Here is a 26,665-nt window from a genome sequence, read left to right on the forward strand (position 1 = left end):
GAAATCCAGGGGCTTTCCGCCTCTGAGTCTCAGTAGTTTGTAAAGGGTGGCCCTTTTTACAACGCAGAAGGAAACTGGCAAAGACACCCTACTGTCACTTGAGTACAAGGGTGCATGTGTTAACGCGTTATTTTATTGATGAAGGAAACCAAAGGCTATACCAAAATAGACATGTATTCTTAATTTTGACAACACTTTTTCACACCCATTATCCTTTGTGGTTTCACAATTAGTGGGATTGGCAGAGCAGATATGACCATCCCATTTTACAGATGAGGAAACTGAGACTCAGACAGGTAAAGTGACTGGCCAAGCTCACGCAGCTAGTCAACAGCAGAGAACTCAGGTCTTCTCCCTCATCCAAAAAAAAGTGAATATCTGCTGGGTGTACGTAGCTATTTTAGGCGCACCCAATCTGGAAAGGGAAGTCCTCTGTTGTTCAGTGAAGGCTCTGCTCTGTAACCTTCAGTGAGCAGAAGTGGAGAGGATGAATCACAAGAGGACGTGCTGATGGATGAAGCTCCTTCCAACCTCAGCCAAGCTTCCACCTTGCAGGCCAACCGAGAAGGTGAGAGTGCCGAGGCCAGAAAGGCCTCCCTTCTTGCCCTGCACGTCTGACAGACACTACACTAGGGTTTTCCTGGAGGCAGCTGCACACATGTGCAAAATAAGGAAGCATCTGTCTGCATGCGCTGACATACACCATCCACTTTATCCTCAGCCAGTTTTTCAAATAACATGTTACTACTGCTTGCCCAAAAGTTTGTCACTTCTTACTTGGTTCGCTTTCTTCTCACCCACCTGCTATCATCGCTCCAGATTCCCTCTTACAACAGGATGCAGTCGATAGCAAAGTAGGGCTCAAAAGGCAAGGGGGCACCATCAGACTTGGCCAAGTTGCAGACCATGGCTCCTCAAGCACCTATAGCCAGCCAGCCTGCCTCCACATTCAGCCACCCTGCTCAGCGTGTTGATGTATTGTTGGCACTCAGGAAATCAGGGCTGGCTCACTTAAGTCTTTATATCACACTAGATCTGGTTCTTCCTCTCCTAGAGTCAGATACCCCATTGCCTTCCCACTCAGTCTGCCGACCTGCACAGTAGCCTGTTTTCTAGCTACTCAGTATAGTCCTCCAATGTGCTCCCTTTGTTTTAGATTCCATGAATATCCTGGACCCTGAGGATGAGGAGGAGCACACTCAGGAAGAGGACAGCAGTGGCAGTAACGAGGATGAGGATGATAGTCAGGATGAAGAGGAGGAGGAGGAGGAAGATGAGGAAGATGATCAGGTGAGGGGGGACTGTGTTTGGGTTGGTTCAGACAACCTCTTCCATGGGAACACAGCTGGAGAAAACCAACAGTCTGGGTTGCTAGCTTCAGCGCCTCCCTCCCTCATGTGCAAATGTGGCCATGACACCAGACTTCAGAAAACCTACCTCCAGAAATTCTCCATCTCCTATTTTCCCCTTAAGGAGGATGATGAAGGTGAAGAGGGAGATGAAGACGATGACGACGATGGCTCTGAAATGGAATTGGATGAGGATTATCCTGATATGAACGCTTCTCCCTTGGTCCGATTTGAGCGCTTTGACCGGGAGGATGATCTCATCATTGAGTTTGACAACATGTTCTCCAGTGCTAGTAAGATACAAGGGCTCAGCTGGGTTTAACCTCTTGATTCTTAATACCCTTCTTTAGAGTAAGCCAAGCAGTGAACCAGAGCAGCTATCAATCTAAACAGACAACACTTCTTTTCCTATGCTGACTTCCTGGGGCAAAGGATATCTGAATCCATCTCTCTCAATAAGTGTATACTTAGAAGAAGGAATTGTGAGAGACTGATTTTGTTCTCTCCACCTCAATAAACAGGCAGCCATTTTAGAGCACGCATGGACAACTTGATGATTTTGCTTGAATTTTTAGAAAAAAGACCAAGGCTGACTGCATCAGGCACCCATGTGCACACTACAGTGGCAGGGCAATCAATAATCCTTATGTCTGTAACACTGGATCTTGAGAGTTTGGATGGACACCTTTGAGCTTGGCATTGGGGAGTAGATTTGAGCACATTCACTGTTCATCAAGGATGCATCTTTTCGGAGGAGTGATTCTCTTCCTTCCTCCCCCATCATCGTCAAAGTTCCCTTCTAGCATCGAGTTCTTAAAATCACTCTGTCTTGAGAAGACAGTTCTTGACCCCAAATCACAAGCATAATATAGTTCAGAAAACACTGAACTGTTCTGGTCTGTTGTCTTGGCCAAGTAGTCTTTTACCTCTTTGAGCCTCAGTTTGTCACCTGTAAATGAAAAAGTTTGAAAAGAAATTAAAAATGGGTTGGATTATATAATTTTCAAGATATCTTCTATTCTGTGATTATCTGCATTTTTGTGATTTCTATCAGCCTTCCTTGTGTTGAGTTTCTGCCCATTCAGTAAATTGAACAAGTATTTGATGAATGCTGAATTGCTGGGGATATAGCAATAAAAAGGAAAACAATCCTTTTTCCTCATAGGAGTGTATGGTCTATTAGGAGTTATAAGTAAACAGTCATTATATTGTATGGTAAGAAACACTGAGTAAAGGATCATTAAGCCAATCTGTAGTAGTAGAACTGAATAAAAGAACAAGTGAAGAGGGAAAGGAGTCTTCAAGGTGAAGGGGACAGCATGTTTCTGAGGGACCGAAAAGCATCACTGTGGCTGTAGTGTGGAGAATGGATTAGGATCAGGTACTACTTAGAACTAGCTGTTGTAGCATTAAGGTGAGAGATGGTGGCATAAACTATGGTAGTGTCAGTGATAGAAATGAGGCATGGGAATGAGGGAGAAAGGACAAAGCTCAGGTTTCCGTGTGAGGAAGTAAGGCCCAGGAGACATGGTTCTCTGCTTGAACAAGCATGGAAGAAATTTATTTTTGGCACTGACCCCTTTGTATGTTGTCCTTGCAGCAGACATCCCCCCATCCCCAGGAAATATCCCTACCACTCACCCACTGATGGTACGCCATGCAGACCACAGTTCCCTGACGCTGGGCAGCGGCTCCTCTACAACACGTCTGACCCAGGGCATTGGGCGTAGTCAGAGGACCCTAAGGCAGCTGACAGCCAATACAGGCCACACCATTCATGTTCATTACCCTGGGAATCGCCAGCCCAACCCTCCTCTTATACTCCAGAGGTGAGTTATAAAGAAAAGTTTGGGGTTCACTGGGCTTCAGCATTGTCATAACCTGGGGAAACACACATGTACACTCTGGTCTCACACACACACACACACACACAATGTCTTTGTCCCATATCTTTTTTGGATTATATGTGCAGCCTTTTGTGGAATACCAAATTGTATGTTGTGTTCTTTTCACTTAAGTGTCCTCCACATACATTCAGCAGTCTTAATATTAAGCATTTCATATACCAAGCACTTAACGCTTTAGATACAGACAAGATAGGATCCCTGGGAGAAACTATTTTAGAAGTGAAAGAAAGGAATATATGAATTAATAGTTGGTATACAGAGAACTCAGTATACAACAAAGGCATTATACTCTGACACAGTACTTGGCATTGTCAGTGACAATCACTCTGAGCCAGGAACTATAGAATAATAGGTGACATCAGCCCAAATAAAATTCACTGACTACTGGCATTCTTAGAAAAGTAAGATTCATGTACAGTATGGTAAGGTCCTTAATAGTGTTATGCATTTTTAGAGGATACAGAAAGTATCTCACAGTAACAGGTTACAGGAACCCCTATGGATGTACAGTGACCATGGTACCACTCCACCACCTTACAGGTTGCTTGGTCCCTCTGCTGCTGCTGACATCCTTCAGCTGAGCAGCAGCCTTCCCCTACAAAGCCGGGGCCGGGCCCGCCTCCTGGTGGGCAATGATGACGTCCACATCATTGCCCGGTCTGATGATGAACTACTGGATGACTTTTTCCATGACCAGAGCACAGCTACCAGCCAAGCAGGTAAGTTTGTGTGGTGAGAGAAAGCTTGCAATTTCTAAGATTCTACTTTTTCCCTGCTGAGGGAAAGCAGAGCATTATCTGCCCTGCCTGGAGAAACACCATTTTGTAGGAGCCGGAACTACTCAATGACTTAGCAAAGAACAACAAAAACTATGGATACCTGTGATGTGCCAAATCTTACGATAAGACATTGGGTCCTATTAGGAAAATACTGTGTTTTTTTTTAATCCGTTGACATATGACAAAGCCAAGAATCTTACACTCCTTTGCTCTACAGGGACCCTGTCCAGCATCCCCACAGCTCTGACTCGCTGGACAGAAGAATGCAAAGTTCTTGATGCTGAGAGCATGCACGACTGTGTTTCAGGTATGTAGAACTTGGTTATCAGGTAAGCCTTCCAGAGCTGAAACACGTGCATGGAAACTTGTTTTCCTGGGTCTCTGTGGCCTCAGTCTCTGCCTGTTGGCTTCCTCTCCCACCTCCCCAGAATAGTCTCTGATCTTTGCCTCTTTGATCCAGTTGTTAAAGTGCCCATTGTCAATCACCTGGAATTCCTGAGGGATGAGGAACTGGAAGAAAGGCGGGAAAAACGCAGGAAGCAGCTGGCTGAGGAAGAAACAAAAATAACAGACAAAGGCAAAGAAGACAAGGAGAACAGGGATCAGAGTGCACAGGTGATTCCCAGGCACTAAGAGGATGCATCTTTGGCTGTATCTGCCTTAACTTTCATTTTTTACATGCACATGGCACCAAAAGTCATTGAAGAATCTTAGGATGTTCACTTTGAGCCTGAGAAATGATTCATTCCAACTTCACTGTGCACTCATGGTTTTTAGGGGAAAGAAATCAAGCCTAAAGGGAAAATTAGTTCTCTAGTATCTCATTGGGGAAAATAAGGCAAAAACCACAGGGACTCCTCACTCAACAAGTCATTATATCATAGTCTCTTCCTTCAGTGACTGCAGCTAGACAAGAATGATTATGACTAAGAACATGTTCTTGGTGATTCAGTTCCACTTCTTTCAGTAGACTACCTTATCAGATATAGAGAAGGGAGCCTTACCAGGATGGCCCCACTCTCCCATTTGAATAAGTTAGGTTTAGGTGTCAGATCAGAGAAAATGTTCCTACCCAGAACCTCACCACATGTCATTTTCTAGGGTCAATTGGCATGATTTTGTTTAGAAAGAGGCTACCTACCTTTCTCTGAACCTTCTGGTACATCAAACAGTATAACTTGAAAATACACAAAGTTAAAACTGGTGGTAGAAATATGAAGAAATTAAAAGATTTGCGTGAAAGACTTTATTTTTTATTTTTTTAAAGATTTATTTATTCATGATATAAGAGCTGGGGTACAGGTCAGAGATGCAGGGGATGAGAGGAGTCACCAGAGACAGAGTGGGGAACAGAACAGGCAGACTGACTGAAATACACTGCTGAGGGGAGCAGCAGGCGAGACAGGAAAGGCCTGCTGTGCCATGTGGATTGCTCCCTGGCCGGCCGGGGATCAAATTTGTATTGCAGAAGCTGTGGATTGCTTCCTAGTGTGGTGCTTAACCCTTTGCGCCACCAGGGAGGCCCTGAAAGACTTTATTATACCCTATTCTGCAGTTACGGTATCAGGTGGATTGAAAGTAAGGACATTGAAATGTTAAACTGAACAATAATAAGCTTGATGTAACATTTTTGTATAGAATTTTTACCTAATAAGCAGTAATGTTGTTTCAAACACAGTTTGAGATATGATGGAATTCTTCCATAGGGTCAGGACAATGTACTCTCTAAAATTTTGCCTAAAAGTCACACAGCCTGGCATATGACTGAAAAAAGCTGGAATGGACATAATGAGCCAAAGGAATATATAGACAGTTGAAGCTTTAACAAAGTTTTGCTGGTCTCACAGTTATGTTCAAGTCATATCCTATGACCAGCCCAACCCTAAAGTGATTTTTACTACCCTTTCCTCTTTCTGTTCATTCAGCCCCCTGGCAGTTTTCCCCCTTGTCCCCAAGCCATCCTTGAACATAAATACATTGGAAAACTTGGAGATGTATTTGCACACTTAAGTACTCATCATCCAGTCAAGTCATCGAACTCCTAGATGGCATGTTTGGGGGATGGTGACTTGCTATAGTTGACTTTGTAATGCTTCCAAAGTCCCACATTAGTCTGTTCCTTCTCTTTGCAGTGTACTGCATCTAAGACAAATGACTCCACTGAACAAAACCTCTCAGGTAACTCTCCTTCCTTTTCCCCCTTTTTTGCTGACTGGTTGATTCTTTCTCCTGACACTTATAAGTAGCTGGCCCAAGTAGGCTGAAGATGAACACTGGTGCTCTGTGGGATGAGGTAGTAGATTGTATAGTTTTAGGGTCATACCCCATCTTGGAGATAACTATACAGTCTACTGTCTTTCCCACGGTGGTACACTTCCCCTCCGATGTGCTCTGTTCAGGTTATCTTTCTAATTATGCTGTACTGCATCCTGGCATGAGTAGCAAGGCCATGTGTCCTATCTCCTTTGGTAGTCACCGCAGTCACCATGGTGTGGTATTTCATGAGAATGGCTAATGACAATGGTTCGCAAATGCCAGTCCTCAATGGAAATGAATGAAATAGAAGTGGTTCAATGAGTTTTACAGAAAGCTGAATTTATTCATTTTTAGAACATTTTTATATTTAGAGATTATGTCCTTCTTGGTCCTTTGGTATCAAAATATTTTTATTAAATAATATTGAGGGGCTTCTTTTCTTGCTCCACTAAAGTTGTAATCCTACATGAATCTTTTCCCCCCTTTTTATATAATTCTTACTATACTGTAGAATCTAAAAGTCTCGGAACACTGTCTTGACACATTATTTTGGAGAAGATAGTTCTGTGGGCTAAATGGTATTACCGCTCTGTATTCTATTCCTTCTTTTAATCTTAATGGTCAATCATTTTGTGATTCTAATAACTGGTCCATGTGGTATTATGTCTCCCCCACCCCTATTTCCTCAGAACTTCTACTTCCTTATGCCTTCTCTCTCCTTTGGCACTTGAGTTGAGAAATGATTGTAACAAAGCCTACACAGTATTTTTTTAAAGCAGTGAAAGAGGGTAGGTGTCCTGGTAATCTAGCAAAAAGTCTAGGAAAGGGTCCAAAAGGTAAAATGGCCTTTTGCCTGCTGCCCTTGCTAAGAGAATTCTGCTCATGCCGGGGTGAGGTAGTAAGTTGTATTGTTGAGGGGTAGGGATTTTAGGCCCCAATTAGAAGATAACTATACAACTTACTACTTTCCTTGGTGTGTGGCATATTCACAGTTAATGTTGGCACTGTTGCTTCCATCAGACATAAGCTGTAGGTATTCCTTATATATCAGAACTGGGGAGGTAGAAGGAGACAAGTGATATTTAGGGTGAGGCATGTATCATTTTTAAAGAGACTTGAACGCTTCCCTTTCCATCTGAGGCATAGAAAGGATTTAACTCTTCACTCTGCAAAGAGTTCTTAGGACTAAGATAGCACTGTGCCTTAGCCCTCATACTGAGTATACCATATCAGCCACAAACTGAACCTAGGAGCACTTGGTGCTCAGGGAGAGTCCTGCATCACTGGCTGGGTGGGGTACTCGTCAAGCCACATGTATTAATTGGGTGGCTCCCAGGGTCCTTGACTGATTGCCCCTTAACATCCCCATTATCATTCTTTCCAAAAAAGATGGAACTCCTATGCCTGACAGCTACCCAACAACCCCATCTTCAGCTGATGCAGCTACATCAGAGTCCAAGGAGACCCTTGTCACTCTGCAACCCTCACAACAGCAACCAGCTCTCCCACCCCCACCAGCCTTAGGAGAGATTCCTCAAGAGCTACAGTCCCCGGCTGGAGAAGGGGGGAGCTCTACACAGCTATTAATGCCTGTAGAGCCAGAGGAATTGGGTCCCACAAGGCCAAGTGCAGAAGCAGAAACCACTCAGATGGAGTTATCCCCAGCTCCCACTATAAGTGAGTAGAGTTTCAAGGTTTATAGGAGGGGGGTGTAGAACAGGAGGGAAAAAATGGAAGTCTTTGTAGTTTCTCTTCAATCTTCTTACTTTTAGACAAATAGTAGAAGCTCAAGTCTTCAAATAGAACCTCAGCTTGCACATTAGCTTTCTTAGCTAAAGTTGTGCTTGTTTTCTGTGTTCTTGAGTTATTATACATCTGAGTGTCTGAGGATACTAATCATAGTGCCAGCAGTATATTGAAGTAATTGCTGTCTCTAGGCTATTGTGCCAGTCTATTGTGCCAATCCTTTGAAGTAGTTGGCGTTATCTCCATGGTAGAACTGAAACCCCAAAGAGAAATAATTAGCCCATAGTCAGAAAGTGGTTGTGCTGAGTCCTAACTCTAAAGCTTGCTCTGCTTCAACAGTTCCATGGATAGCAAGCATGTGACCCCACACATAGAGCTCTCCCATCCTTGTAGGCACCATTTATCTCATGGCACCATTTCTCACTGGTTTGAAATGGGCTTCAAAATTCCTCTCAGCAGTGTTCCAACAGAGAAAATTGAAATCTGTTTGCCATTGCTGCTCTATACCATGCCACCTGTGATGTGCTATGGAGAAACCTTAAGGTGCTGGGCTTCTTTTCCATCAAGAAACCTTGTTTTTTTATATACACTGAACCAACAGGTGTATACAAATAGTGCCTCCAAGTAATCCGAAAGTGACAGAATTCCTTTCCTGGGGTACATAGGAAAGATGTTTCGTGAGCATGCCTGAAACATTATAAATGCTCAACAGATGAGAGAAAGGACCTGAACTGAGCCTTATAAAGTGGATGAGATTAAGGAGGACTATCAGGTGTGAACATGGAACTTAAGTGGAAGAAAAGTCTGATCTGACTGCCCCTAAGAAAACATCCCTATCAAAGACCTTGTCTGATGTGCTGCTACTTTTCTTAACGGCCCCCTCTTCCAGGCAGAAATCTAACCTCTCCATGTGACTTCCTCCTAGCCTCTCTTTCCCCAGAGAGAGCTGAAGATTCTGATGCACTGACAGCTGTCAGCAGTCAACTAGAAGGCTCTCCCATGGATACCAGCAGCCTGGCTTCTTGTACCCTTGAGGAGGCTGTGGGTGACCCTTCAGCAGCTGGCAATTCTGATCAACCCGCAGCAGGCAGCTCCACTCCTGGGGATACCCCGCCAGTTGTAGCAGAAGTACAAGGCAGGGGTGACGGGACAGGGGAACCTGTGCAGCCCCCTGAGGATGGGTAAGCATTGTGTGGGCAAAGAAGAGGGCAGGATGTTTTGGCGGGTATTTCAAGAGACAGTCATACTGGTTAACTAGTGTATGTGCTTGGCACACTGGGGAAGTCAACCTGGCTTCCATGGGAAAGGGGTGTCATAAATTGGAAAACATAATACAGATAACAACGTGAAAATTACTCCCTTCAGCTCTCCTCCTGCGTCTTCGGAGAGTTCTTCCACCAGAGATTCTGCTGTTGCCATTTCTGGAGCAGATTCCCGGGGAATCCTAGAAGAGCCACTGCCTTCAACTAGCAGTGAAGAAGAAGATCCCCTTGCAGGTGAGCTCCGTGTGTGGTCAGGCCATCCTGGGGTTGTTTGAATTTCTAGTAGCCCTAGTGGTGAAATGCCCACCAGTCAAACAGTTCCATCTGGATGAAGAATACTATGTAAATTTGGAGGGCAAGCAGTCAAGGGGATGTTGGTGCTGCATAGTGAAGTAAGTCTAGACTTTGTGTCAAACTGATCTTAATTCAAATCCCCCCCTTGCCACTTCCTAGGCCTTTTAGGACCTGAGGGACTTAACTTTACTTCTCTGGTCCTCATTGATAATGGGCAGTGGAGGTTATAATAGCTACATGGTAGGGTCTTTTTTTATTTTAAGATTTTATTTTTTCATATTCTGCAGGCCAGAGGTGCAGGGGGGTGAGAGGCTTCACCAGAGACAGAATGGGGAGCAAGCAGAATAGGCAGATCTACTCAAATACATTGCTAAGGGGAGCAGCAGGCGAAACAGGAAAGGTCTACTGCACCATGTGGGTTAGCTCCTGGGCGGGGATTGAACTCAGTCCATCTCAATAGGCTGTCGAGGTAGTAGTGCTGAGACTTAACCCCTAGGCCACCAGGGAGGCCCATAGCTACATGGTAGGATCTTGATGAAGGTTAAATGGCGTTATACACACAGAACCTGGCACATGAGCTGTTCTAAGCCTTGAAAAGGGAGGTGGGTCCTCTCTGCATGTCCTTTGTCCTTTGCATGCAGTGAGGACAAATGAAGTCAGTTTCCCTCAAGCAAGGCCATGAATCTCTTTCCTCCAGGTACATCTTAGGTATCAGTAGAGGTGTGTGCCCCTTAACACCTTACATCTCCCCTTAGGCATCAGCCTCCCTGAAGGTGTGGACCCCTCTTTCCTGGCTGCTCTGCCAGATGACATCCGCCGGGAAGTTCTGCAGAACCAGCTGGGCATACGTCCACCAGCCCGGACTGCCCCCTCAACAAATAGCTCAGCCCCTGCAGTGGTTGGGAATCCTGGAGTAACAGAAGTGAGCCCTGAATTTCTGGCTGCCCTGCCTCCAGCCATCCAGGAGGAAGTATGTGAGCCAGGAGTTGGGGGTGGGGGGCGATAGGCTGCCTGGTGTGGGTATGCCCCCATTGACCCCTCTGCTCCATAGGTGCTGGCACAACAGAGAGCAGAGCAACAGCGACGGGAACTGGCACAAAATGCCAACTCAGACACCCCCATGGACCCTGTGACCTTTATTCAGACTCTGCCCTCAGACCTGCGCCGTAGTGTCCTAGAAGACATGGAGGACAGTGTTTTGGCCGTGATGCCCCCTGACATTGCTGCTGAGGCTCAAGCCCTGAGGCGAGAACAGGAAGCAAGGCAGCGGCAGCTCATGCATGAACGACTCTTTGGACACAGCAGCACCTCTGCACTCTCAGCCATTCTCCGAAGCCCAGGTACAGAGAGAGGAGGCAAGCGGGAAGACTCTACAATATCTAGCTTTGATCAGATGAGGCTCTGTTGTTTCTCTTTGGTAGATTAACTAGCTCATTACCCCTTCCCCGATTCCAGATTCTTTACTTTTTCCTTCCAGCTTTCACTAGTCGCCTGAGTGGCAACCGTGGGGTCCAATACACTCGCCTTGCTGTTCAGAGAGGTGGCACCTTCCAGATGGGGGGTAGCAGCAGTCATAACAGGTACCTTTATCTTTTTTCAACTTGCCATACCACCTCTATTTCTGCTAATCCAAACCCCCTCATTTCTAAGTGGAGAGGCTGAATGACGTCACCTGGATATTTCCTTGAATTATAGTGGGGCAACTGTATCTTTGGACTCCCCCTTCAGAAAATCACACTTTTGGGTTGGTGTAGCTACTGTAGACCCTAAGCATGAAATAAGGCAGGCAGCAGGCAGGCACTAGCTGTGGTTTTAACAAGGAGGAAAGTCACCCTGCCTCCCAAGCAAATAGGAAAACAGTGAGCCACTTGCTTTGAGATTGTAGTGTCTAGGCTGAGGAAATAGAGAGGAGTTCATTATTAATCATGCTGAAGCAGAGTGGATGCAAAATGCCAAAATGGGAAGGGGATGCTCAGTTCCTGTACAACAGGCAACCTCCTGGTAGTCTAGAGAAGACAGAAATAAGTTTTATCTCCTAGACTTCAGGTGCAGTCCCTTTTTACTAATTGATGATACAGTACTGGGCTGGACCCTCTCTTTGCTTCTCACTTTCAACCTGTTTGAGCCTTGTGTTCATTGTCTCAAAAATGGGCAATTCTCTAGTCTTAAGCCCATTGATCTTACAACCATTGTAGAATGCCTGATACATAGTAGGCATTCAAGAGGACAGCTTTTGTTACTATTAATAGCCCTTAAATTGGACACCCTCCCTTCTCCTTAGAGGCCTCCTTGGAGGTATCCAGCACATTCCTCTCCCCGAGGCCTGTGTGTGATCCCAGACCCCTGGCTGAGGTATTACCCAGGAACTATTCTCTTTTCCAGACCTTCTGGCAGTAATGTGGACACTCTGCTCCGCCTTCGAGGACGCCTCCTCCTGGACCATGAAGCCCTATCTTGTCTCCTGGTACTACTGTTTGTGGATGAGCCAAAGCTCAATACTAGCCGTCTACACCGAGTACTGAGAAATCTCTGCTACCATGCCCAGACCCGCCACTGGGTCATCCGTAGCCTGCTATCCATCTTGCAGCGCAGCAGTGAAAGTGAGCTGTGTATCGAGACACCCAAGCTTGCGTCAAGTGAGGAAAAGGGCAAAAAATCAAGCAAGAGCTGTGGGTCAAGCAGCCATGAAAACCGGCCCCTGGACCTGCTACACAAAATGGAGTCTAAGAGCTCCAACCAGCTTTCCTGGCTCTCAGTATCCATGGATGCAGCCCTAGGCTGCAGGACTAACATATTCCAGATCCAGCGTTCAGGGGGGCGCAAACATACTGAGAAGCATGCAAGCAGTGGCTCCACTGTCCACATCCATCCCCAGGCTGCTCCTGTTGTCTGCAGACATGTTCTAGACACACTCATTCAATTGGCAAAGGTGAGAAACTTGAAGGAACCCAATTCCAGGAAATGGGAGAGGGGTGACAGGTGAAATCTGAATGCAATGGAAGCTAGCAAACCTTACTTTGCTGCTAGTGCTGAACCCTGTATTATTTCCAAGAAATTGTCCAATAAATAACTCTGTGGGCTTTTTATCTTCACTCCTTACAGTTTTTATGCATTATATTATTCAGTCATCAAAACAGCCCTCCTTGGTTTGTGTGATTCCCATTTTACAGATGAAGAAGCTGGAATACAGAAAATTAGTGTGACTGTCGAGTGATTAGCTCAGTGTTCTTTTAAATAAGCATTCCTGCCATCTGTTAATGATAGGTACTGTGTGCCATATGTCGGGCACAATGCAAAATACATTAACTTCTTTAATGACAATTTTACAAGGCAGTGTAAGTGTTTGCCCCAGTTGATAAGTAAGGAGACCAGGACTCAAAAGTTTGCTAATCATGCGTCTCCTACAATACCCTTGTTTCTTTCTTTAGGCTGCTTTGCTGTTAAGATAAAACTCAGTTTTATCTGTTAAGATAAAACTCTTGTATGACTTGTCTCCTATGGTACCAGAGAAGAGGAGAGTCTAGGAACCAGTTGTCTTTCCTTGTCAGGAAGACCTGTTTTGTCTATAGACCCCCTAAACCGAGCCTGTCCTTTTCCCGTCAGGTGTTTCCCAGCCACTTTACACAGCAGCGGACCAAAGAAATTAACTGTGAGAGTGATCGGGAGAGGGGCAATAAGCAGGCCTGCAGCCCATGCTCTTCTCAGTCCACCAGCAGTGGCATTTGCACAGACTTCTGGGACTTACTGGTAAAACTGGACAACATGAATGTCAGCCGGAAAGGCAAGAACTCCGTGAAGTCAGTGCCAGTGAGCGCTGGTGGTGAGGGGGAAACCTCCCCATACAGCTTGGAGGCCTCTCCACTGGGGCAGCTCATGAACATGTTGTCACACCCAGTCATCCGCCGGAGCTCTCTCTTAACTGAGAAACTCCTCAGACTCCTTTCTCTCATCTCAATTGCTCTCCCAGAAAACAAAGTGACAGAAGCACAGACTAATTCTGGCAGCAGTGCTTCCTCTACCACTGTTGCCACCTCTACCACATCTACCACCACTACCACTGCCACCTCCACCACACCCACTCCCCCTACTGCATCCACCCCTGTCAGTTCTACTCCGGCCCTGGTTGTTGCCACAGCTATATCCACCATTACCGTAGCTGCTTCGACCACCGTGACTACCCCCACAACTGCTACCACTACTGTTTCAAGTAAGTGTGGATGTAGGCTGGGAGCTGTGGGGTACATAAACCTACCTAACCTCCCCCTGCCCGCCCCTGCCAGCCATTTCTCCCTAAATGATACCCATCCACTTGATTTGAGTTGGTGAGAACCAAAAGTGTTCATTCTTACCCTCATCAGTCTCAGTCCTCTCTTCCTATTTTCTCCTCCCCTCCCTCTTTCTCTCATACAAACAGACCAGATACCCCTGTGAAGACCAGCAAGCATTCCCTAAATGTGACCTCCCTAAGCTAAGCACCAAAAGGAGGGGAGAGAAAATTCTTCTTCAGTGAACTCTCAGGCTTTACAACCTGGTTGAGTTCCAGGCTCTGCAGTTTTGAGGGTGCAAGAATTTTAAAACCACTTGAAATCATCTAGTTTCCATCTTTCTTATTTTACCAAGAGAACTAAAACCCATGGGTGATAAAAGTTATTGAAACAGAGGGCAAATACAATATGAATCATGGTAGAATAGTGTTGGGTAGGGCCTCCCTGGTGGCGCATGGGGTTAACCACAGCATTATGAAACAATCTGCAGCCTCTGAAGCATGAGTTCAATCCCTGGCCGGCCAGGGAGCTACCCACATGGTGCAGCAGACCTTTCCTGTCTCACCCGCTGCTCCCCTCAGCAGTGTATTTCAGTCAGTCTGTGTGTTCTGTTCCCCACTCTGTCTCTGATGAATCCTGTCACCCCTCAAATCTCTGGCCTGTACCCCAGCTCTTGTATGCATAAATAAATCTTTTTTTAAAAAGTGTTGGGTAATCCCACAAAGTGAAGTGAATAAACCCTGTAGCAGACGAATAGGTATTATTTGAAGGATGAAGCGGGAGCTCTGACTGTAAGAGAGAACAATGTGTGGAATTCTTTGTCACTTTAAAAGGTACACTCAAGTCCTTGGCATCCTAAGTCATTTGGATTTGGCTTTTGTCGGTGGATTTTTTTATTTTAACTTCTTAACCCCATCTTGAAACCCTAGACAGCTCAGTGATTCCTCAGTTCTTCCACTTAAGTCTCTGGCATGTGAGTTTCAGAGATTTAACAATGTTCCTTCTGTTTCTCAAAGCGTCTACTACTACTAAGGCCAACAAATCTCCAGCAAAGGTGGGTGATGGGAGCAGCAGCAGCACAGACTTTAAGATGGTGTCCTCTGGCCTCACTGAAAACCAGCTACAGCTTTCTGTGGAGGTGAGTCAAAGTTCTTCTGACCTACCAAGGTTAGGGGGGAAAGGGTAAACAGAAGATGATGTTTTCATTCTCAAATTGGGACTTATTCCTCCCTTCATTTCCCCAGGTGTTGACATCCCACTCTTGTTCTGAAGAAGGACTAGAGGATGCTGCCAATGTGTTACTACAGCTCTCTCGTGGAGACCCTGGGACTCGGGACACTGTTCTTAAGCTGCTTCTGAATGGAGCCCGCCATCTCGGTTATACCCTTTGTAAACAGATAGGTAATAAAAGCAGTAAAGCATCCTATCTTTCTGACAACTTCCAGTTAGGTGTCACCTCTTTCTAGAAACTGTCCCTGAATCCTCCAGACTGAATCATATGCCTCTGTTTCTATAGCATAGCCCCCATGCCCTCTTCTTTCATAGCACTGGTAGTGCTGAGTTGGGTGATATTAGTCCATGATTAAGATCGATAAGCAATCTGGGAGAAAGGTTAAGCAGTAACACCTGAGATCATCAGAAAACCTCAGAAGTTCAAGAGGTATACAGGCTCCAAAACACATACTCTTTCCTCTCACCTACATGTCATATAGAGGCAACATGCTCTTTAGGCCAGGTGAATAGATGGTTCCTAGGTGGATGATCCATGGGCATACATAGTAAGATGAACAAAGCAAAAGTCCTTTCACTCCAGGTTCTGTGCAGCTGGGCAAAGAGGATTACCTGGGCAGGTTTCTTGGAAAGGTTTAGTGTGTAGCTGCTTCACTAGACACATCTCTGAACACTTAACTGGCTCCTCTGCCTGCCCAGGTACCCTTCTGGCTGAGCTACGGGAATACAACCTGGAACAGCAGCGGAGAACCCAGTGTGAAACCCTGTCTCCTGATGGCCTGCCTGAGGAGCAGCCACAGACCACCAAGCTGAAAGGCAAAATGCAAAGCAGGTAGGTGGTAGCCACCCATTTGTGGGGCTGGAATCTGCGACATCTGAAAGGTAGCTCTTAACTAGTCTCCTGGTCTTTATTTTTTTTCTCTCTGGGTATATTTTCTTATTGGCCTTATGCATACTTGATCCTACTTTATCCTACTCGTGAGATTTCCTTGTGAGATTCCTTATCCCTCTGGTTGACACCAGAAAGCCCTGCTTGCTCTGGGTGTTTATGCTTTGATGCTGTCAGCATATGCAAGCCACCTCTACACTATCCAGGTTTGACATGGCTGAGAATGTGGTAATTGTGGCATCTCAGAAGCGACCTCTGGGTGGCCGGGAGCTCCAGCTGCCTTCTATGTCCATGTTGACATCCAAGACATCTACCCAGAAGTTCTTCTTGAGGGTACTACAGGTCATCATCCAGCTCCGGGACGACACACGCCGAGCTAACAAGAAAGCCAAGCAGACAGGCAGGCTAGGTATGGAACTGGAGTGTCCAGTTGAGGGGCAGGGTTGGTGGTGGAGAACCCGAGTCCCTGGAGGGCAGGATTTAATGTCCTGTCTCCTTTTGATTTAACCTTTCCAAAAGGAAATGATGGTCCTTTCTTAAAATGTTACTGATTGCATTCTGCATCTCATTCAAGCTGTCTGCATAGGAAATTCATTAGGGCAAGTGGTGGGACTTAAGGGGGAGTGGAAATCTGGCAAGGAAATTGGGGGCGGGTCTTTTGCTCAACAAGATTTAACTCACTTAGTGTGCCTCTTTTCTCTTCCTTGATCACTCTTAACTAAAACACTGCAGCCATGTTGCCTTAGCCATGGCCTACCAAACCCTACCTCTCTTTCCTCCTGCCCACAAAACCCTCTCACCTGCCAACATGTTTACCTAGCACCATATCCCCTTCCCTCATCTGTAACAGTAGACCTTAGTGTCTGATGATGAGCGCTCTGAAGTTGCTTGAGCTAAAGCTCAAAGACCTCAGCAGGATGCCCTTCTGGCAGCCCAGGAGGTGGGAGAGAGACTATTGGCCATTCCCTCCTTCTACATTTTATATCTTGCCTTCTTTTTTCTATCTCCCAGGTTCCTCCGGTTTAGGCTCAGCTAGCAGCATCCAGGCAGCTGTTCGGCAGCTGGAGGCTGAGGCTGATGCCATTATACAAATGGTACGTGAGGGTCAAAGGGCGCGGAGACAGCAACAAGCAGCAACGGTTAGCATGATGCCTGTGGCCCCTCATTCATTTGTCTCTCCCCCTCCCCCCACCACATCATCAGTGGGGTTTCACTGTCCTTGTATGCTTTTGCATTAAGTTTGCTATGAATGCTTCTGAACAATAGGGTTAATTTCTATTGGTGTTTTCTTTGTTCATTTGTTTGTTGGTTTGGTTTGATTTAAAGCTTGGCTATCATACCCCACCCCCAGCTATCCAGTCAATAATGGCGCTTTTGCATATTGCATAATGCTAAGTGTGGGTTCTGAGGGAGGTGTGGGATGGTTTTTTTCATTCTTATGGATCAGTGCAAGTACATCAGAGATAACTCAGGAATCCTGACCTTGAAATTCCCCCAAGCTTGTTATACATCCCATTCAGCCTCTTCTGTCCATGATTGGGCCCTCCACCCTGACCTCTGCCTCTGTTCTCCATACTTGGCACGTAGGCACTCAGACACTTTCAGGAGGAAATCTTCAGGTTCCTAGGTAGTGAGTTCATTGTTGGGATCCTAGCACAAAATGGCTGCAGGAAAAGCCTGGCATCATGTATGTATGCTGTGGCGTCCTCTCATTGTTTCTGTCCTTGCAACATACAAGTCACCTTTCCAAGATCCAAGAAATTAAAGTATCCTGAGGCCTGTGCTTTTTGTATATCATTAGAGTTGTACAGTTTAGGCATGCTGACAATTTAAGGACTATGACTGCCATCAGTGAAGCAAGGGAAAATAGCTGTTATCCTCCCAGTCTCGTTTCATACCTGATGAGGCAAGTGTTAGCTTTTTAAGTCATCCTGCCCATCAAAGTTACACTATTATTTACCCTTTTGTGAGCAAACAGAAACAAAGGGCAAACTTACTCTGTGTGTGTGTGCATGTATACACATGTAGAACCTGACCCCAGAAGTCTTGAAGTCTGTATCCATCTAAGAGACTGGTATCTGACTGAATGTAGGTCTGGAGTGGAGTGGAGGCAGTGCAGGCAACAAGAAAACTGAATTGGCAAGCTCAGGGTGGAGGACTTTAGAGGAAGTAAGGAAGGATATCCTTTTGTCCTGGAGAGTTACCAAGTTCTTGATCAGATATGGAAAGATTCTAAATGTATGGTGTGTGGGAAGTGATAGGACCAGCCACTCTAGCCTGTCCCTAAGCAAAGCAGAGTTGTACCCTTTATGTGACTTTGTTTCCCTTTTATCCAGTCGGAGTCAAACCAGTCAGAGGCATCTGTTCGGAGGGAGGAGTCACCCATGGATGTGGACCAGCCATCTCCCAGTACTCAGGATACTCAGTCCATTGGTCAGTACTACTTCCCATTTCTAGCCCAGCAAAAGATCCATGAAATGTCTGCTAGGTCTTTTGCTTTCGACAAACATAAGCTCAGTATTTTCCAGTTCTTTCCAGCAAACACTGTTTTCTATAAAACGTTCATAGGTATTTACCAACCAACCAAGATCATCAACCAGCACCATTTCATCCTCACTGAAGATTAGAAGCACAAGCTGTGATTCCTGTAGTAAAGAAACTATGCTATGATATTATATAGAGATGGCATGTGCTTAAGTCTTTGCTCCCCCACTTGCTGACTCGGGCCTAAGACAAACCTCTCTTTGCTTCAGTTTTCTCATTTAAAATGGGCATGTTAGGGCCTCCCTGGTGGCTCAAGGGGTTAAGCGTCAGCACTGTGAAGCAATCCGCAGCTACTGCAGCATGAGTTTGATCCCCCGGCCAGGGAGGTGACCCACATAGCACAGCAGACCTCTCCTTTTCACCCCCGCTGCTCTGCTCAGCAGTGTACTTCAGTCAGTCTGCCTGTTCTGTGCCCCACTCTGTCTCTGGTAAATTGTCCCCCCCATCCCCCACACCTCTGGCCTGTACCCCAGTTCTTATATGCATAAACTCATATGAGTGGCACCCCACTAAATTGGTAATTGCTCTGTAGTGATTATGAAGCCACCTAGAGTAGATCAGAAGTTCATGATACCAAGTATCGTAGAAGCCAACAAGACAATAGACCTAGTGGAGCAATTTAATGTTTCTGAACTCCGGAAGTTGATCTCTACAACTCCTACCCACCCCTCGTGGTGTGTGCTTGCCATCCATGTAATCACATAGGAAGCCAGAGAGGCTGAGACTCTCCCTGCTCCTCAATCACCATATTCTTTTTGCTCTCACCCTAACCCCTTGGATTAAACGAGTTAACAAGTATGTTTAACACTTAGAGCAGTACCTGGCACATGATGGATGCTATTAGCATTTTTCAAAATTAATTGCATGCACATTTTTGGCACCCTTTTATTTATTTTTTTAAGATTTATTTATGCATACAAGAATTGGGGTACAGGCCAGAGGTGTGGGGGGTGAGAGGATTCACCAGAGACAAAGTGGGGAACAGAACAGGCAGACTGACTGAAATATGCTGTTGAGGGGAGCAGTGGGCGAGTCAGGAGAGGTCTGCTGTGCCATGTGGGTATCTCCCTGGCCAGGGATCAAACTTGTGTTGCAATGGCTGCGGACAGCCTCATAGGTTGCATCTTAACCCCTTGCACCACCAGGGAGGCCCTTTGGCACCTTTTTAACAGTTTCATATGTGCTAATGTTGTCATAGGACATCTGTTTTTTGAAATAAGCCCCCAATGTAGGTATCAGCCATGGAGATCCATGTCACACCATGGCGTCTCAGAGTTTTAAAGATTGAAAAGGTAACATACTTTGAGTGAGAAAGAACTAGTTTTAAGTCCTGATCTTAGCCTTGGAAAAAAATGTAGGGAGACAGCAGCCTGCTTCTAAAGCCTGCTGTCAAGATTAGGTGAGGATAATGTCCTAGAATATACTTTGTTAACTGAAAGGCAACTATCCAAAGTTTCACCCCTATTGCACATTACTCTTAGGTTATCCACAAGTTCTTTGAGAGTTTTGAGGCCGTGATTAGCCAAGTGCTGTCCAGTAGAACTGCAGTAGCCACTAGCCACATATGACTGTTGAGCATTTAAAATGTGGCTAGGGCAAGTGATGAACCAAATTTTTTTGTGTGTTGATTTTTATTTTAATTTCAATTTAAATGACATCCAGTATACAGCTAGAGCTTCCATTCAGATGTTGCTCAGTATTATTCAGTGGGTGGCGAGTGTGCCAATCTGTTTGATCTGAGAGAGAAAAGCTTAGGTGGCTATGACTCCTTTGTGTGCCCAATAGGCTCAGATGAAACCCCACAAGGGGAGAAGGAGAAGGAAAAGGAAAAGGAAGAAAGGCCACCTGAGTTACCTCTACTCAGTGAGCAGCTGAGCTTGGATGAGTTGTGGGACATGCTGGGAGAGTGTCTGAAGGAACTGGAAGAATCCCATGACCAGCATGCGGTGCTAGGTGAGCTGTGATCTGAGGGTCCAGGTCCCAGCCCTCAGGTCACTTCTGCCCACCTAATTTTCTTCCTTCCAAGTTACCTTTCTCCCTCAGTGTCTCTGTAATGAGAATTCAAAGGGGAGAGGGTTTTTTTCCTCTGACTCAGGTGTCAGAAAAATGATTTGTTTTCTGTTAATAATTGATACCCTTTAATTTTAGACCAGTAGAATCTTGATAACTGGTTGTCTATCCCACTTTGGGCCTTTAATTCTTTGGTTTCAGGGAAGCTCTGATTTTCTTTGTGACTTCATTTTTCTAGTCTGCCATTACATTTCTCCTATATGTTTTTGTTATTTTTCTGTATTATACTTTCGTGATTTGATTACAAAGGAGAAACAATTTGTAAAGTAAAATGCCATTTCTTCCCATTCCTACCATCAGTGCTACAGCCTGCCGTTGAGGCCTTCTTTCTGGTCCATGCCACAGAGCGGGAAAGCAAGCCTCCTGTCCGAGACACTCGTGAGAGCCAGCTGGCACACATCAAGGACGAGCCTCCTCCACTATCCCCTGCTCCCTTAACCCCAGCCACCCCTTCCTCCCTTGACCCATTCTTCTCCCGGGAGCCCTCTTCTATGCACATCTCCTCAAGCCTACCCCCTGACACACAGAAGTTTCTTCGCTTTGCAGGTACGGGGAACTTTTAGGCACCCCCCAAAAAAGAGAGTTGCTGGCTGGTTGGCTGTCATCCAGTCCTTGGGGACCCGTGATGTGCTGATTCCTACTGTCCTTTCTCCCCTTAGAGACTCACCGCACTGTGCTAAACCAGATTCTACGGCAGTCCACCACCCACCTCGCTGATGGGCCTTTTGCTGTCCTTGTAGACTATATTCGTGTCCTCGACTTTGATGTCAAGCGCAAGTATGTGCCCTGGGTACTGGCAGGAGTACAGAAACTCTCAAAATAGTATCTCCCCTCCCAGAAAGGAGCCAGAGTTTCTCTCCTGGCATATCATTGTCCGGGAAAGAAGTTTCCCTTGGTGGTAGCCCTTATGCTCGTACTGGGCATGTGGAAAGAGAGTCACCTGTGCCACTGACAGCTGTTTTACCTAAATATACTTCCTGGCCTTTTTCATCCCAGTCTCCATTCTTTGGAGTAATATAGGAGATGCGAGTTAACATAGTACACTTACAGCAGGGCTGGGGCATTCCATAACACTCCTTTCATCCCTACCTCTCTCTTCTTTCTTGTCCATATACACATGCTTACCTGCTTGTTGTGGAAATCCCACACCATAATCTCCATAGGCCTTTATTCAGTGAAGATTGGGGAAATTGCTAGTGAGTGACCTACCTCTCCCAACTACTGGGTATTTCCCCAGGTAGGAAGCAGCATTGTGGGTCTTCATCCTAATCAGGCAAGCATAAGTTTGCTCTGTCATCCCCAATCCTATCTTTCTTTCTTTCCTACCTCCCAAGGTATTTCCGCCAAGAGCTAGAGCGTTTGGATGAGGGACTCCGGAAGGAAGACATGGCTGTGCATGTCCGCCGTGACCATGTGTTTGAAGACTCCTATCGTGAGCTGCACCGGAAATCCCCTGAAGAAATGAAGAATCGATTGTAAGAGTCCAGAGCAGAGAAAAAACAGGATGGGGGTGGGGTTGTTGTCTTCTCTGCCTGGTCTTTTTGAGAGTGGTCATCTGCCTTACTGGGTGATCCTTGGGCTGAGCTATCCAACAGTTCCCAGAGACAGAAGAGTCTTTGGCGTTTACAAAGGTACACCTGATGACTTCGCAGGAGCTATCCCCATTGTTACACAAGGAACAGGAAGCCTGCTGAGCAAATGGTACCCTGGGTTAGGGGAGACTACACTCGTGTGAGTGGCCCCCCATTAAATTGGTAATTGCTCACTAGTGATTATGAAGCAACCTAGAGTAGATCAGAAGTTCATGATATCAAGTATCATAGAAGCCAACAAGACAGTAGACCTAGTGGAGCAATTTAATGTTCCTGAACTCCAGAAGTTGATCTCTACAACTCCCACCCAACCCTCGTGGTGTGGGCTTGCCATCCATGTAATCACACAGGAAGCCAGAGAGGCTGAGACTAGCCCTGCTCCTCAATCACCATATTCTTTTTGCTCTCACCCCATGGACTGCAACTACTACTTTAGTCACTTACTCTTGGGGTCATGCTGCATAAATGAATGAACTTCTCCTGGCTTTTTTGCATATCACGGTTTCTGTTTTCTTACATAGGTACATAGTGTTTGAAGGAGAAGAAGGGCAGGACGCTGGAGGGCTCCTGCGGGAGTGGTATATGATCATCTCGCGAGAGATGTTTAATCCTATGTATGCCTTGTTCCGTACCTCACCCGGTGATCGGGTCACCTACACTATTAATCCATCTTCCCACTGCAACCCCAACCACCTCAGCTACTTCAAGTTTGTCGGACGCATTGTGGCCAAAGCTGTTTATGACAACCGCCTCCTGGAGTGCTATTTTACTCGGTCCTTTTACAAACACATCTTGGGCAAGTCTGTCAGGTGAAGATATGGTACAGGACCTGGGAATTGGTTCATATTTCTAGATCGCGTCCCAATGCTGCCTCTCCCCTACCCCAACCCCTGAGCCTTTCTAATTGTGCTTTTCCAGATATACGGATATGGAGAGTGAAGATTACCACTTCTACCAGGGCCTGGTTTATCTGCTGGAAAATGATGTCTCCACTCTAGGCTATGACCTCACTTTCAGCACTGAGGTAGGTCAGGAATCCTCATCGCAGCACATCCCAGCTAGTCTAGGAAACCCATTTCAGATACCTTGCAACTGTCATTGGATAATCTCTCATGGTTCTAAGGAAGCATCTCAACTTGCCCCGTACCCCAGTCCCCGTCTGCCAGAGAGAATGGATATTTTTTTAAGATGTCACATAGAGGGCCTGCCCTGGTGGCGCAGCTGACAGACCTCTCCTGCCGCGCCCGTTGCTCCCCTCAGCAGTGTATTTCATCGGTCTGCCTGTTCTGTTCCCCGCTCTGGCTCTGGTGAATTCTCTCACCCTCCTGCGCTTCTGACTGTACACAGTGCTTGTATAAATAAATAAATAAATCTCTTTAAAAAAAAAAAAAAAAAAATGTCACATCGAAAAACCAGAATTTGTAGAAACAGTCCAAGCTGTTTCTTAGTTCACCCTTTTTAAAAGAAAAAAATGTTCTAGTACAATGATTTTCATTCTCAAAGGTGGAAAAATTGTATGACTACAGATAAGTGTTTTTTTTTTAAGGGCATTGTACCCCAAATCTTTTTCTGTGAAAATTGTGTTATGTTACATTATGTATGTTAGCTAAGCCCTTTTCTCTTGTACCGTTGTTTCCTTACTTTCATATGTTTCAGGGCCAAATCCTCTGTCTTTACCTATTAGGGAATTATGAGCCAATGAGAAAAGTCATTTTTTATGACCTTGCTTTGTCTTTTTGCTGAGAACACAAAGAATTTAGCGTGTGTTCCAAGGTGCCTGTGTTAGCCCTAGTCTAGACTAAGTTTGATATATGTTATTGGTGTTTTGCGTGTTCTAGGTCCAAGAGTTTGGAGTCTGTGAAGTTCGCGATCTCAAACCCAATGGGGCCAACATCTTGGTAACAGAGGAGAATAAGAAGGAGTATGTACACCTGGTGTGCCAGATGAGAATGACAGGTAGGTGAAATGACCCTTGCTTAATACAAGGTCAAACCGCACTCATTTCGCAGATGATGTTTCTTCTCTTCCCCTATGCAAGCTACAAATGCTTCGCACAAAGGGGTCCAAAAACCTGGCCAAAAATAATTTCCCTTTATCCACCCTTATACAGGGGGGCCTAGTGGTAGGTGAGTGGTGGATGAGGGAGGCAGGCCAGGCAGCATCATAGCAGTCACAGGAACCAGATTGGGGACCTCTGACAGATGTGTGAGTTCAGAAGCCACTTGACTTCTTGGTTCTCTCCACAGGAGCCATCCGCAAACAACTGGCAGCTTTCTTAGAAGGCTTCTATGAGATCATTCCAAAGCGCCTCATTTCCATCTTCACTGAGCAAGAGTTAGAGCTGCTCATATCAGGATTGCCCACAATCGACATTGATGATTTAAAATCCAACACTGAATACCACAAATACCAGTCCAACTCTATTCAGGTGAGCTGCTGCCAACATCCCTCCCCATAGACCTAAACAGTGCTAGTTAGTATGACATCAGATGAACTGCTACTCTTGGGAGAAGAAACATATGGATGACAGCTACATCCAACTCTATATTCTTACTCATCTTTTAAATGGAGGAACCAAGGCTCATCTCTAGAAGGGGCTTGCCCAATATTCTAAGTCCATTCTATTTCCCAAATTTCATTCCCCCTGCCTTCCAGGTGCTCTCTACCTAATTCTGGCTTCTTATGTCTCATCTTACAGATCCAGTGGTTCTGGAGAGCATTGCGTTCTTTCGATCAAGCTGACCGTGCCAAGTTCCTCCAGTTTGTCACAGGTACTTCCAAGGTGCCCCTGCAAGGGTTTGCTGCCCTTGAAGGCATGAATGGCATTCAGAAGTTTCAGATCCATCGAGATGACAGGTCTACTGATCGCCTGCCTTCAGCTCACACGTGGTAAGAAGAAAGGTGGTTCTCTTTTTCAGTTTTTGTATTGGGCTTGGGGTAGCTCACAACATGGTGGTCCTATGGGAGGTAATGTTTTTGATCTGGCCCAGACTCAAAATGGGACTAGGAGACATTGCAGGTGAGCACCACCCTGTGAGAGCAGTGTGTTCCAAGGCTTGGCATGACTGAAGTAAGGAATTTTCAGGAAGCAGGATGTTCAGAAAACAATTCTAGAGGTCAGATCACCAGTGGCCCCTCATGCCTCCTTGGAACTTGTGACTTAGCTCATAGGCATCAGATTTATGTTTTGGGGGCCTACTAGCCAGTATTGGAGCCAGATTAGAATAGGTCAGACCAGGCTAAGACAAGATTGGGAATAGTTGGTTCCCTCAGGGAGGAGAAACCAAGTGGACACCATGGGAGAACAGGGATTTGGTTATCTTTTGTCAGGAATTGATCTTTCTTCTTTCCATAGTTTTAATCAGCTGGACCTACCTGCCTATGAGAGCTTTGAGAAGCTCCGCCACATGCTACTATTGGCCATCCAGGAGTGCTCTGAAGGCTTTGGGCTGGCCTAATAGAACCCCACCCATCATTGTGGGGTGTTTCTACCATTGTTGGACCTGGGAAGGGGGGAAATTAAAACAATAAAACAACAGAAAGAAAATGTCAAAAACCAATAAATGAAATCCACCAACTCACCGTGTGTGTTTCCCAGCTGCCCCAGCGCATACCTGTTCCCCCTTTCCTGTTCATTCTCTCTCTCCTCCCCTTTTCTTCACCTCTTCTCGTTCCATGCCGTCCATGATCCCTACCCCGTGTGTTAAAAAGGCAGTAGCCTTGCAGGGACCTGTTTGTCCCAACTGTTTGAACAGTGTGCTCCTCAGATTCTGTGTTCAGAAGGATTTGCTGCATTGAGACTTGAAACCTTTGGATAGGGGAAAAAATTATATATATATATATTTTTTTGTTCTGTTTGCATTTCTTAATTTGTGCTTGGAATGTGTTGATGTGCACAGCTAATGATTCAATGCGAGACAAGATTGGCGTCTGTGTTGTGGAGGTTTCAAATAAAGAGCACTCTTCATAACTCACTTTTCACAATGGAGTTTTTTTCAAACTTAACACTTGTGCACATGCTAGATATCTGGAGAGTAGATCGAAGTGAACTCTCCAAGAAACCATCTCTGCCACCACCGCTGGTGCATCCTCCTTCAAAGTTGACTTCCCAGAGTCGAGACAGCAGCCATTACGAATGGGGGAGGGGCTCTTTTTTAGAATGGAATCTCTCCTTGGGTGTTATGATAGTATTAGAGCTTACAGCCAATGATAAAGCATCACCTTGCTTGAGGAGAACAAACCAGCTAGTTGTAAAAAATGTTGTGGAAACTCACTAAAACCGGTAGTGAGCCATTGTAACAATCTCAAGCCTGGGGCTTAGTTTAAAATTTTAATTTCATGTTTTAAGTCATTTCTAACTCATTTTAAAAAGCAAACAATTTGACTAGCTCTCCAGAACTGTCTTGTCCTTGTTTTTGTTTTGTCTTTCCCTCTTGTCATCTGCCTGTCTGCCAGTCTGTTCACAGATCACCTATTAGTCTC

The 26,665-nt window shown here is 45.6% G+C and overlaps 1 protein-coding gene across 19 annotated transcripts in view; it reads left to right on the plus strand.

Annotated features, from left to right (window-relative positions):
• The window catches only part of HUWE1 (HECT, UBA and WWE domain containing E3 ubiquitin protein ligase 1), a 161,224-nt gene extending 135,067 nt beyond the window's left edge, over positions 1 to 26,157 (plus strand). For 16 of the 19 annotated variants that reach the window (XM_054695712.1, XM_054695716.1, XM_037512356.1 and 13 more), the window contains 32 exons: positions 470 to 568; positions 1,157 to 1,290; positions 1,474 to 1,642; positions 2,950 to 3,178; positions 3,797 to 3,975; positions 4,253 to 4,342; positions 4,496 to 4,650; positions 6,168 to 6,213; positions 7,681 to 7,968; positions 8,963 to 9,218; positions 9,403 to 9,533; positions 10,349 to 10,563; positions 10,645 to 10,933; positions 11,071 to 11,173; positions 11,976 to 12,522; positions 13,197 to 13,800; positions 14,875 to 14,996; positions 15,103 to 15,259; positions 15,788 to 15,920; positions 16,184 to 16,386; positions 16,989 to 17,116; positions 18,314 to 18,410; positions 20,307 to 20,474; positions 20,892 to 21,137; positions 21,251 to 21,368; positions 21,926 to 22,066; positions 22,705 to 22,992; positions 23,102 to 23,207; positions 24,022 to 24,139; positions 24,430 to 24,611; positions 24,882 to 25,072; positions 25,539 to 26,157. In XM_054695712.1, the coding sequence (XP_054551687.1) occupies positions 470 to 568; positions 1,157 to 1,290; positions 1,474 to 1,642; positions 2,950 to 3,178; positions 3,797 to 3,975; positions 4,253 to 4,342; positions 4,496 to 4,650; positions 6,168 to 6,213; positions 7,681 to 7,968; positions 8,963 to 9,218; positions 9,403 to 9,533; positions 10,349 to 10,563; positions 10,645 to 10,933; positions 11,071 to 11,173; positions 11,976 to 12,522; positions 13,197 to 13,800; positions 14,875 to 14,996; positions 15,103 to 15,259; positions 15,788 to 15,920; positions 16,184 to 16,386; positions 16,989 to 17,116; positions 18,314 to 18,410; positions 20,307 to 20,474; positions 20,892 to 21,137; positions 21,251 to 21,368; positions 21,926 to 22,066; positions 22,705 to 22,992; positions 23,102 to 23,207; positions 24,022 to 24,139; positions 24,430 to 24,611; positions 24,882 to 25,072; positions 25,539 to 25,641 (6,035 nt within the window). In that variant the 3' untranslated portion in view covers positions 25,642 to 26,157. The remainder of the gene's footprint in view (positions 1 to 469; positions 569 to 1,156; positions 1,291 to 1,473; positions 1,643 to 2,949; positions 3,179 to 3,796; positions 3,976 to 4,252; positions 4,343 to 4,495; positions 4,651 to 6,167; positions 6,214 to 7,680; positions 7,969 to 8,962; positions 9,219 to 9,402; positions 9,534 to 10,348; positions 10,564 to 10,644; positions 10,934 to 11,070; positions 11,174 to 11,975; positions 12,523 to 13,196; positions 13,801 to 14,874; positions 14,997 to 15,102; positions 15,260 to 15,787; positions 15,921 to 16,183; positions 16,387 to 16,988; positions 17,117 to 18,313; positions 18,411 to 20,306; positions 20,475 to 20,891; positions 21,138 to 21,250; positions 21,369 to 21,925; positions 22,067 to 22,704; positions 22,993 to 23,101; positions 23,208 to 24,021; positions 24,140 to 24,429; positions 24,612 to 24,881; positions 25,073 to 25,538) is intronic. The other 3 variants (XM_054695707.1, XM_054695720.1, XM_037512358.2) reach the window with 3 other exon arrangements.
• Positions 26,158 to 26,665: the final 508 nt, after the last annotated feature.

This window comes from Talpa occidentalis, unplaced genomic scaffold (assembly GCF_014898055.3).
Source record: "Talpa occidentalis isolate TD23 unplaced genomic scaffold, MPIMG_talOcc4v2.1 talOcc4.15, whole genome shotgun sequence".
NCBI lineage: Eukaryota > Metazoa > Chordata > Mammalia > Eulipotyphla > Talpidae > Talpa > Talpa occidentalis.